At 37.9% G+C, this 13,269-nt stretch overlaps 1 protein-coding gene across 8 annotated transcripts in view; it reads right to left on the bottom strand.

Annotated features, from left to right (window-relative positions):
* Positions 1–13,269, bottom strand: part of INVS (inversin) — a 116,228-nt gene that overhangs the window by 60,753 nt on the left and 42,206 nt on the right. For all 8 annotated transcript variants that reach the window (XM_013957726.2, XM_067291087.1, XM_067291085.1 and 5 more), the window contains one exon: positions 7,410–7,583. In XM_013957726.2, coding sequence (XP_013813180.1) covers positions 7,410–7,583 — 174 coding nt within the window. The remainder of the gene's footprint in view (positions 1–7,409; positions 7,584–13,269) is intronic.

Below are 13,269 nucleotides of genomic sequence, written 5' to 3'. Positions count from 1 at the left end.
TAAAACATCAAAAGGCAGTACATGCCCCTATTGCCAATTCCTGACTACTGTCAGTGTTTTTTATAGGCATTATCAATGTTCATAATTATATAAGCAAGGCAATTATTTTTTAAACAGTAAAATGTTGGTAGATTAATAAGTACTTTATTTATCAGACATCTCTCCCAACTGCTGAATAGAGTAGGCAGTAAGACAGAGAATGGATTTTATTTCTCCCTGCCACCTCCTCCCACCCCAGCAAAATATTACATAGTACTTTGATTTGAAAATGTTGAGAAATAACTGTTCCAGGACATTTGTGTATATTCCCTCAATAATCTGGATTGGGATCCTTGAACAGTCAGATAGAACATTTGAGATCACTAGCCTATCCTTAATGTCTCCGAGGAAAGTCAAAAAAGGAGCTCATTTCTTTATGTTTGTTCCTTTAGGCTGTTAGTTTAGTACAGGCATACCTCAGAGATGTTGCAGGTTCAGTTCCAGACCACCACAATAAAGCAAATATCGCAATAAAGCGAGTCACACGAATTTTTTGGTTTCGCAGTGCATATAAAAGTTATGTTTACATTATACTGTAGTTTATTAAGCGTGCAATAGCATTATGTCTAAAAAAATAATGTACATACCTTAATTAAAAAATACTTTATTGCTAAAGAATGCTAAACATCATCTGAGCCTTCAGTGAGTCGTAATCTTTTTGCTGATGGAGGGTCTTGCCTCAATGTTGATGGTGCTGACCGATCAGGGTGGTGGTTGCTGAAGGCTGGGGTGGCTGTGGCAATTTCTTAGAATAAGACAGCAATGAAGTTTGCTGCATCGATTGACTCTTCCTTTCACAAAGGATTTCTCTGCAGCATGCGATGCCGTTTGATAGCATTTCACCCACAATAGAACTTCTTTCAAAATTGGAGTCAATCCTCTCAAACCCTGCCACTGCTTTATCAACTAAGTTTATGTAATATTCTAAATCCTTTGTTGTCATTTCAACAATGTTCACAGCATCTCCACCAGGAGTAGATTCCATCTCAAGAAACAACTTTCTTTGCTCATCCATAAGAAGCCACTCCTCATCCGCTCAAGTTTTATCATGAGATTGCAGCAATTCAGTCACATCTTCAGGCTCCACTTCTAATTCTAGTTCTCTTGCTATTTCCACCCCATCTGCAGTTACTTCCTCCACTGAAGTCTTGAACCCCTCAAAGTTATCCATTAGGCCTGGAATCAACTTCTTCCAAACTCCTGTTAATGTTGGTATTTTGACCTCCTCCCATGAATCATGAATGTCCTTCATGGCATCTAGAATGGTGAATCCTTTCCAGAAGGTTTTCAATTTACTCTGCCCAGATCCATCAGAGGAATCACTATCTATGGCAGCTGTAGCCTTACGAAATGTACTTCTTAAATAGTAAGACTTGAAAGTCAAAATTACTCCCTGATCCACAGGCTGCAGAATGGATGTTGTGTTAGCAGGCATGAAAACAACATTAATCTCGTTGTACATCTCCATCAGAGCTCTTGGGTGGCCAGGTGCATTGCCAATGAGCAGTAATATTTTGAAAGGAATCTTTTTTTTCTGAGCAGTAGGTCTCAACAGTGGGCTTAAAATATTCAGTTAACCATGTTGTAAACAGATGTGTTGTCATTCAGGCTTTGTTGTTCCATTTATAGAGCACAGGCAGAGTAGATTGAACATAATTCTTAAGGGACCTAGGAGTTTCAGCATGGTAAATGAGCATTGACTTCAACTTAAAGTCACCAGCTGCATTAACCCCTAAAAAGAGAGTCAGCCTGTCCTTTGAAGCCAGGCATGGACTTCTCCTCTCTAGCTATGAAAGTCCTAGATGGCATCTTCTTCCAATACAAGGCTGTTTCGTCTACATTGAAAATCTGTTGTTTAGTGTAGCCACCTTCATCAATTGTCTTAGCTAGATCTTCTGGATAACTTGCTGCAGCTTCTACATCAGCACTTGCTGCTTCACCTTGCACTTTTTTGTTATGGAGACGGCTTCTTTCCTCAAACCTCATGAACCAACCTCTGCTAGCTTCAAAGTTTTCTTCTGCAGCTTCCTCCCCTCTCTCAGCCTTCACAGAATTGAAGGGAGTTAGGGCCTTGCTCTGGATTAGGCTTTGGCTTACGGGAATGTTGTGGCTGGTTTGATCTTCCATCCAAACCACTAAAACTTTCTCCATATCAGCAATAAGGCTGTTTCGCTTCCTTATCATTCGTGTGTTCCCTGGAGTAGCACTTTTAATTTCCTTCAAGACCTTTTCCTTTGCATTCACAGCTTGGCTAGCTGTTTGGCACGAGAGGCCTAGCTTTCGGCCTGTCTCGGCTTTCGACTTGCCTTCCTCGCTAAGCCTAATCGTTTCTAGCTTCTGATTTGAAGTGAGAGATGTGCAACTCTTCCTTTCACTTGAACCCTTAGAGGCCATTGTAGGGTTATTAAGTGGTCTAATTTCAATATTGTTGTGTCTCAGGGAAAAGGGAAGCCTGAGGAGAGGGAGAGAGATGGGCGAATGGCTGGTCGGTGGAGCAGTCAGAACACATGCAACATTTATCAATTTAAGTTCACCGTCTTACATGGGTGCAGTTCGTGGCGCTCCAAAACAATACCAATAGTAACATCAAAGATCACTGATCATAGATCACCATAACAGATAGAATAATAATAAATAAAAAATAATAATAAAATAAATAAATAATAAATATTGCGAGAATTACCAAAATGTGACACAGAGACATGAAGTGAGCACATACTGTTGGAAAAATGGCGCCGATAGACTTGCTCAACACAGGGTTGCCACAAACCGTCAATTTGTAAAAAACGCAATATCTGCAAAGCGTAATAAAGCAAAGTGCAATAAAACAAGGTATGCCTGTACCATGGTAACATAATATGATACTTCAACCTTTTTGTCTACTGGGTAGTTCACCGAAAACATGCTCATTCTGAGATATAACTGTAGGGGCTGCAAGGAAAGGTATGAAAACTAATATCACGTAAGATGACACAGAGCATAACATCATAAAACATGCTTGAAAAATCACAGCCTGTCAGGATTTGAATTGAAGAACTTGTAGCAGCAGAAATTTGTAGTAAATTAACACAGATTTTTTCTTAAGTGGAGCTGACCAGTACCCCTAGAAACTGACAGCTGCAATGAAAGCAAAAACTTTTGATTACCAAGAGGCCTAGCCAATGCAGTCCTTGTTTACTGACTTCTCTCACTTGCAACCTACTTTTCAGCCTGTTGCCTACACAGAAATCGCTATAAAAGACAGTTGTTCTCTCTTATGTTCAGGAATTGTATTTGACAATCTTGATGCACATAGTTGCAATAAGGGCAACGAATAAGCTATGTGCCCATCAGGGTCCAACTTCTTGGACTCTGTCACTAAGAGTGCCTTTCATCAATCTGCATTCCATCTTTGCTGCTGCGATTACTCATGACATGAACTGGAATAAAGTGCTCTACATTTTGTGGAAAATCTGGCAACGTTTTAATATTGCTTTGGAAATCAGCTGAACAAAAGGCAAGGTTCCTAAAAGGTTTTGGCTGGTTTCCATATATCTTTCTTAATTAATTATTGAGGTCAGGAAGTCAGCATGACCTTTCCAGAATGACTGTTGTGATTACAGCCAGGGTTTCCCACAATACATGTTAGAATATTCTGGAAGGCAAGCAGCTGATTGCTAGGGCAGAGGCAGGTTCAACCCCGTTGTTTGAAGGGGGAAGAAGATTCATTTGATAGAAACTGGGATTGCAGCTGTCTTATCCCACTTCCTAGATGATAGGATCAGATTAGAATTTCAGAGTTTAAGAAGTAATACCACTAGAATCTAGATCTAGAGTACTGCATCCAGTTCTGGGCTCCCCAGTACAAGAGGGATGTGGCACTACTGGAGAGAGTCCAGCGAAGGGCTACAAAGATGATTAGGGGACTGGAGTATCTCTCTTATGAGGAAAGACTGAGAAAGCTGGGCCCGTTTAGCTTGGAGAAGAGAAGGCTGAGAGGAGATCTTATCAATGTGTACAAGTATCTTAAGGGAGGGTGTCAAGAGGATGGGACCAGACTCTTTTCAGTGGTGCCCAGTGACAGGACGCGAGGCAACGGGCACAAACTGAAACACAGACAATTCCATCTGAACATGAGGAAATACTTTTTCACTGTGAGGGTGACAGAGCACTGGAACAGGTTGCCCAGAGAGGTTGTGGCATCTCCTTCTCTGGAGATATTCAAAACCCGCCTGGATGCGATCCTGTGCAACGTGCTCTAGGTGACCCTGCTTGAGCAGGGGGGTTGGACTAGATGATCTCCAGAGGTCCCTTCCAACCTCAGTGATTCTGTGATTCTGTGAAAGCTCATTCTCCTTCCCTTACTATGCCCTCTTCTGGTAGGATGAAAACCCACTAAGCAATATACGGAATGATTATTTCCACTAAGGCCAGTCAGGCCAACCTGCTATGTTTATTATCAGCTGGTCAAAATACATTCAGTCAGAGCACTGACATTTGAGTCAGTGGCAGATTCATGCCTGATGAGGAGAGTTTTTTGCACAAGTTCCAGGATCACTTATATATTATGGGAAGGAGGCCTCCATGCTGAATGCTTAGAAATGTCCAGAGCCAATTACTGATGCATACAGTTGTATCCAACGCCATGTCTACTTTGCCATTTTTTTTCCTCTTTTTGCTATTTACCTTAACAATGTCTAACTTTCTGTTGCCATATCCTTGGGAAAAAAATTGGCATTAGAGAACATTCATATATTTGGATTCTTTGAAAGAAGTCTCTTTCAGATCTGAGGTGACATACGTAAACTGCTTAAAGCACATGACATTTGAACCAGACATCCCAGATTAACAAGTCCACAATGAGAATTACTAGAACTCCACTAAAGGCAATGTGATAATCTCCCAAACAGAACATGCATCAAACGTGCCAACAGAAAGGATGAATCTGTTTCATTCAAAAGCAAAGAAATCCAAAACCACAAAAACCCTTTACTTAGAGTGCCTGTCAGGACTGTGTGCATGCCCTGTGCTTCCTCATACCCTACTATTAACACTACCACACAGATGCAACTGTTTCACAGCAGTTTGAAACCAAACATTGATAAGCACTCAAACTTAAGAGCCATACTAATCATAGCCACCTCAAAAAAATCCAGTTACTATATGCTAATTAACTATTCCTTCTTTTAAAAGTGTTAGTGTGCTATTACTGTTGGCTGGCAATCTTCTCTATCAAGAGTAATGATCCATCAGTTGTTTACAAACCATAAAACTTTCCTTCTAAGATATGTCACCTGTACTGGCTGTTCATTTTAATAATCATCCTTTTTAACAAGCATCAGTAGACTTCACAAGGTTCTTAGAAGTCAGTGCATTTCTGAAGCAGGCTGATAATTTTATTGATCTAGTGGAGCACGACTTAATACTGTGAAGGGACATCAGACAACTCATAACAATATATGCACTATATGATATCCCTGGAAAGTCACCTGGAGATTTTCAGGCCTTTCAAGCATCATTTACTACCACAGAAGCAGAAAATGAATGTGAAGGACTTTGTTCTGAGAAGGCAGTACTGTAAAGCTTTGTAGATGTTAGAGTACATTTTCTCCTGAAGTTCACAACTTCACAAAACAAATGGCAAAGTGTCTAACTGGTGTACTATTTCAAATGGAAGTCTCATGCTGGTTTGTCAATCAACTTCACCATCACATTCCTCCTTTTGAATGATGCATTCATTGGAGCAACAGTGCATGTGCACTGGTAGCAAATTTTCTGCTGCAAATTGGTCCATTTTTATATAATAATAATGGACTTGATACTTCTTATTGTTCCTGTCAGAAAATCTTCTTTATAAACCGCATTATACTCTATTGCAGACCACAAAGTCATGTTTGATTAGAAGACCCTAAAAATTGTCCATTTTTATTTAAAGAGATGCAGAAAAAAAGACATTCTATCAGACAGGTCTAGCCTATGGATATTTTTATCCTTGGACCATCCCTGTTCGAGTGGTACTTCCACTGTAATGTGCAGTCTGACAATGACTCAGAATTAACGTACAGATAGAAGTACTCTCCTAGATGCATATTTGCATTGGTATTACAAGGATGGAGTCTGCCACAAGACTCTCCCTAGCTGTCACCATCTGCAGAATGTGATTCTCATTAGACCTCTTATTGACTGGACAGCAAAGAGACTATCAAAGTGAAAATCTCTAAGGGGACTGTGATCCATAAAAAAAAAAATCTTGAAACTTTTTCATAATAATCGGAGCTAACAAACTGATCTGGAGACCAAGAGAAGATTTTATTAGGAAGATGGATGGTGAAGAGCATGTGCCTCCTAGATTTGTTCTCCTAGATCAACTATTGGACAAGGAATTCTACTGACAATGGAGGCTCTTCCTGGACAGTGATAAGCTGATCCACAGAGCAGAGCAGCAAGCAGGCAAGCGATCAGTATCATCACAAGGCACAGAATGAAAAATAGACAAGTGACTGGAACAGTGCAAAAGCCAGCTGGCTTCTAACGTGTTCCTTCACTGGTACCTACAGACCATGTGAGAGGGTGCTCTTTTTCCCTGTTCTGTTAGACATAATGAATATATCATTTCATAGCACCTATGGATGGCTGTGTCAATACCACAGCCATTTTGGTGGCCCCCAGTGCAGGGCCACATCAATCACACAGTGATAGGATCAATGTCTGCCAACAGCAAACCTGCATTTAGCCCAGCACCAAAGGAATTTCCTTTGTTCTTTCATCTTTGATATCTACACAGACCTTGAAGATTTCTGCACAAGTTTTTCCAATAACTCTTTGTATTACCTGATTCTAAATTCCTTCTACTACTCGAAAGTTAAGAAGATCCAGTGCAAAGAATAATGGTGGTGTGCGCTTTCTGGGTTCAAATTTTGATCTTCTAAGTGTAAAACCACCCACATCATTGTTCAAGAGTGGAATTCAAACTGGTATTTTTGGATTTCCACATGGACAATGAGGGCAGATGAGCAGCCATTTCACACGCAGAATGTTTCCAAGGAAGAAAAGCAAGATAAGCACATGCTATCCACTTTATAACAAGGATCAGATCATCACAGAAAGGCTTAGATCTTAAAACCGATGGATTTTGAATCCTCTATTATGTCTGCGTACTCTCAACATGAATGTCAGTGAACTCAGTACAATGAATTGTTACATTATTATTGGCCGAAAAACATCAATATTTTTAATGGCGAACATTAAAATACCAGTCTTAGCTACGGTTTTGAAGAAACAAAAAGTGTTTGTTATGCACAGAAATAACAAATTTATTTTTCACACATAACAGATGCAACACCAATTTACAAAGCTGCTAAAAGTGTGTCTTAAAATAAGCAGTATTCTACCTTATTTCTGTCCTGTGTATCCACTTCTCCAGGTGCCATATGTTTTAGCAGCAAAGCTAAACATTTTGGGCTTTTGTGACGTGTAGTTAAATGTAATGGTGTCATATCTTCTAAGTCCTTCTGCATCCAGTTCCCTCTACGAGCCAGTAAAAGTTTCATGAAGCGGTAATTTCCCTGGGTAAGGAAAAATATATGAAATTTATTCCAGTTAATCAATCCAGATGATGATACTGCTTAGGTATATTTACTGTTGTATAAAAGGGTCTAAAAAAAACAGTAACAGCTGTAAGTTTTGAAAACCTCTAACAAAGATCCATTGTTAAAAAATATCAACTCTAGATTATTAAATCTATTTTCCTATTTGCTATCAACTTCATATCTTCCTATAGTGTACTGTGTAAGACAACAGCCAGTAAGACAGATATTGCCATAAGACTCCAATATTGTTAAGAGTTTCTTCATAGTGTCATATGTCTTGAAAAAACACTCCTTCACTTATTTCAAATACATTTTATAAAAACTATCTAAACTGCACAAGTTGCTGCTTTCAATGTGTTCTCTCCCTCTTGGTTAACAAATATTTAAAAAAAAAATGAAAAAAGCAAAAGCTTATACATTTATTTTTATTTTTTTCCTCTTATCCTTTCGCTTACTTCCGCAGGCTTTCTATTCCTTTTGTACTTTTACATCATTACGTTTGTTCCTGCTAATTTTATTCATTTTTGACAATCCCATATGTTCATTTTTCTGCATACCCATTCTTTTCTACTAACTACTTGCTATTTTTTTTTCTTTCAGTATTTGTTTTCTGGAAAACATTTCCAAGTGGACTGTCTCCAAGCTCATTAAGGTTTTAAAGGGTAGACAGTCTATGAAATAAAAAGTCTTCCTAACTTGAGGAAACTTTAAAAAATATGTTTATCTGAATATCTCCACAAAAGACACAGACTAGGTCTCTGAGCAGTGTTATCTGGCATAACTTCATGAGCATCCAATAGCTAAGAGTGACAAAGGAAGAGCTAACAGAATGGGAGAGAGGAAAAATGAAGCTTAAAATGTACAAGATTACATGAGTTTTCTATGACCAACTCCAGGAAGTAATGATGTTAACATAATTTTCAATGAAGTTCACAGGAATTGTACACAGGAATGCAAAAGGCAGTCAGTACTTTGCAGTTGTTTTAAAATGGCAAGAGACTGTAAATTTCAGGGACAGAGTCTGCAGAAGTACAAAAAAAGGGAGAAAATATAGAGAACAGAGAGAAGGGGCAATTCTGTGCTCGTGCCCCAGAGAACTCAAAGGCAGGAAAATTTCAAATAAATCATAGTTCAACCTCAATAAACACCATGTAAAAACTGAATGAAGACCATCAGTTTCATATTTTTCTTTTGATTAAACACATGCAGGAGACAGCAAGGTGGACAGATATCAGGCAAGGAATAAAACTAAACACAAAGAAAGATTACAATTTTCAAAATGAGAGGAATAACAAGGAAAGATTCAGATACAGATAATATGTACTCATCAGAACAAGTAACAAATACCTGGAAAAAAGCGATCATTTCTTATATTTTTAAATTAGGAATTGTATGCTAATTTTGATCTACTGTATGCATGATGAATGGATGGACAACTAGCTTTATAACACTCATTTAAAATATTTAACACACTGGACTTTAGATCTAGCCTTTCAAAAAGAATAATGTACAAATGCTCCTGTGAGGGAATAACAATTGAGGATGGATCCCAAAGAAAGCAATCTGGTTCTACTTCTCAAATCACTGAGGAAGATAGTAAAAAATTAAGGATGTAGCCATGCAATCATTATGAAGCTGTAGTGATTTACGGTACAGCCAGCCTTGACTTTCTATTGCCCCTTACTTGGAAGTTATTTCTGATAGAATTGAGAAGCTACACAGGATATTTTGATATTTTTGATTCCACTTCACTTCAATACAAAGTCTATTGGGTTTTTCCGAAATCATCTTCAGTAATAAATCCAGTTGAGGATGAGAAACAAACAGCTAGAATAGCAACTCTTAAAACAAAAACATCCGAATCTGGAAAAGCTTATGTGATCATACTTTAAACATCCCTGTTCCTTCCTCACTCTAACTTTTAACCTTTCCTAAAGAGAAAAGGAGAGTGCAATCATTTTGCTTACTGTCTCCCAATCTTTCCCAAAATATTTAATGCTTTTGCCAATTTCTTATACTGACAGTTTAAGTAAAAACATCAGTTTCCCATAAATATAATGAAAATAGAAAGCTCAAAAGAGAAGATAAATTATGCTAATACGCCACTCAGGGAAAAGCTGCAGCATTTGATCAAGCTTTATTAGACAAGGTACAAAGGAAAAATGAGACACAAATCAATCGAAGTCACATCTTCAGATTCTGCTGGTTAGGGAACTACCTCTAAATTAATATTTTTCAATCTGCTACAATTCTTTTGTAAATCTTATATTTTAACTTAGTCCCTTCAAGCTGTCCTTGGAAAAACAAAGAAAAAAAAGGTAGCCAGGTATACAAGTGTCAGCACCGCTAACGAATGGGTGCACTTCTTGTATGTCATACAACTCAGCATTGAATCACGTTGTTGGCATAATGGTAGGGTAGAGATGGGCCAAAGGATTCCAGAGACCACCACAGTATCCAGTCCCAAGGCATAAAAATACTTGTTTCCTTTTTCATAGGGTGGTACAGCAGCCACAGAGACTAGAAGGGCAGATTTTACATATGTTACTTTTCTGGTCTTTGTCTAATAAAAATGGAGAAGTTAAGCTTTACGTAGGCAGAGTAGATTTCACCAAGTATGCTAAAAATAAATGAATGTAATTATTTTTTAAAATACAAAACAGGCAAGATTAATCATGAATGAGATCAGACAAAATACTCCTTCCTGCTTTGACAATTTACTGCCATTGACACTTGTTCTTTAGCGAAAGCCTGTAAGAAAAGTCTGCCAAAAACTTTACCACGAACCTGCTAGAAAATGCAAACTTCTATTGCCAGAGCCAGCACAGCTACTGTAGTCTTTAACAGCATCCACAGCAAGTTCATTCAGTGAACAGTGAGTCACTAATTGTCTTTCTTCTGCTGGGTGTCATGGGAAGCATAACCTCAGGATCCTGTCCCTTCAATACACAGACACGCATCGAGGCATACACTGAAGTAGAAATGCATAACAGCATAACGTTTGCACAGCTACTAACTCATGCAGAATACATTCAGAAGAGTTTGCAATAAATTTGGGAATGAGTTAGGGATAAGAAACTTCTCATTATTGCCATCATATTTTATAGGTAAATATAAGAAGAATTCACAAAACTCATTAAGAAAAGAAAAAACTTAGCAAAAATAGCAATGTATCATGCTGTGGCTGGGAATTAGATTGGGGAAAGATAGCATTAAATAATATGAGACAATATTATTCTTGGAAGAAATACAGCTGCTTTTCTCCATCAGAAAAGATAATACATTTGTTTTGTTTCAGTACTTCCTATTCTATGTGCATGCATACATTTGAAAGAAAAAAAACTGAATTTCTCCTGCTGATGGGTACTTGTTGGAAGTTTTATAAAAGCACTGTGCTTTTTGAATGAATTCAGCGGAAAAAAAGGATCAAAGTTAAAAGAATACATAAAACTTAAAGGAAACATGCATTTTTGTTATTACAATTTCTTCTCCTGTATTCTATTTTATTCTTGCTGTTATGCATTTTTCCACCAGTCACTACTATATTATTCTGTTGCCTGCTAAGCTACCAAGAAATCCCTCTTCTTAGGAAATGAGTCTGTAATAACTCCCCTCTTTATGAAACATGAAAGATTCTATTTCTTCCAAATGATTTTATATATTAAAAAAAAAAAAAAAAAACACACACACCCCACCACAGAAAACACCTGTTCTTACACTATATGTTCTTCTTATTTGTAATGATTTTATTCCTGCTCTTACTTTTGGCTGCTGCCCTTTTCTTTAGTAATACCCTGAGTATTGCTTTCCTTTCACTTGTTAGAAAATAAAACTATCCTTATTAGGATATACAAAGGAAATATTCCCCATCTTCAGTTGATAATTGCTGGATTTTGTAAATATACAAATATGTAAATATACAAATTACATCAAAAATACATCAACATCAAGGAAAGGCAGATTTAATTTAGGTCTTAATAGGTGGAAGGGAAAAGTATGCTGAATCTGAAAAGCAGTAAGTAGCCTAATTCCTTCATTTTTTAAAACATTTGTGTATAACAAGCCTTCAAACTTGCTAGCTTTACTCATAGAAAAGACACTTGGTTGGCCTAACATTGCTACTGAGTCCCTCTAAAATGATTCTGTTATACTGTAAAAACATTATGAGCAAACAGGATTAAATATTGGTACAGAAAACTTGGTTCTTGGTAGCCAAACTTTACTACTCCTGTGCTGATTCTTAAAATTCTTTTATATCCTATAAAAATTATTTTTAGTCAAAAGACTCAACTCTATACAAACTATAGCACAGTTTCAGAGAACAGCTGTCAACTAGCTTCAACATAACGCTATCTGATCAGAAGAATAAATTCTGTTATTTGAAAATTTCAGCCACATATTAACTGCAATAGAGTATATCATATTTTTGGTAGACAGACAGTTCAATAAGCAATCATTGCTCTGCAGCTGAGTAATGACTTTGAAGGAAAGTTCTGGACCCCCCCTCTTAACTGCCAGGCAGTCAGAAAGACTTTCCTTTTCTGAGCGTTTCCATATAGAAAAGAATGATGGGAGAAAACTCTTACTCAGAATCAATGAATCTGCCAGAATTCAGATTACACCCCAAATTGAAAAAGCTATTCCCCAAATTACAAGTTCATCTGGAAAAAAGCTGTCTAGTATTTTCAGTGTGAGACTACTGCTAGGAGTAGGTTCTAGCCTCAGATTAATAAAAAAGTGAAACCATATATTTTCCATTTATGGAAAATTTCCAGTAAACTGCTTCCTACCTACGTTCCCATGCCTATGATATAATGTATGTATTTATTTCTTTATCCATCTAAAGGATGATTGCTTCATCAGACACGACCACTTGCATGTTTCAGTGATCTAGACAGCAATAATAGTGCAAGTTCTTGCTTGGTATGGCTACAAAAGCAAAAGAATAGGAAAAAAAGCAGCCTTCATATCGGTAACAGTGTTATTATGACTCTAAATGTAGGTTGATACTGAAATTATTAAGAGTTATATTACCATTGCATTAAAAACAGCTTCACACTGTGACACTCGACGCAGCCCAGCACAGGCCTGTTTGCAGCTGCCCAGTCACACTGTGCTGTGCCTCTGCTTCCAAATCCTCCTCACAACTCAGCTCATGGTACCCTCACTCCAGTAGTGGGAAGATTAGAGAGGGAACGTTTCTCTTGTCTTCCCTTGGATCATTTGCAGTCCTCTTCTTCCCTAGCAATATACTGGAGAACAGCAGACCTGGTATGTGATTCATCTTAACAGGGGCATATGGGTCCAGGGAAACAGGGATGCCAGCATCACTGTGAAACCACACCAGCGTCTCAAGTCCTCCCAGGCCAAGTTCCTACTGGGCCATTGCCCGTAGCAGTTCAATAGTACTGCAACAGTTGGAACAATCATTATTTGGGTATTACTGTCGAGAAAGTTTAAATAATGTTACCCATTTCCACTCCTAACTGGCTCTCTGGTAGAAAGTAAAGCAATAGGCCAACGAACCTGATGTAGAAAACATTACCATAAAACACAGCTGTGCAAATATTCCAGTACCCAACACGAAAAAGAGAATTCGGCAAATCCTTTTTGCTCCCTATGTCGTGTCTAGCAACACACGAAAGATTCAGAGTTGTTAATG

Source organism: Apteryx mantelli, chromosome 2 (assembly GCF_036417845.1).
Source record: "Apteryx mantelli isolate bAptMan1 chromosome 2, bAptMan1.hap1, whole genome shotgun sequence".
In the NCBI taxonomy this organism is placed as follows: Eukaryota; Metazoa; Chordata; class Aves; order Apterygiformes; family Apterygidae; genus Apteryx; species Apteryx mantelli.
This window is presented reverse-complemented; position numbering and strand designations above follow the sequence as displayed.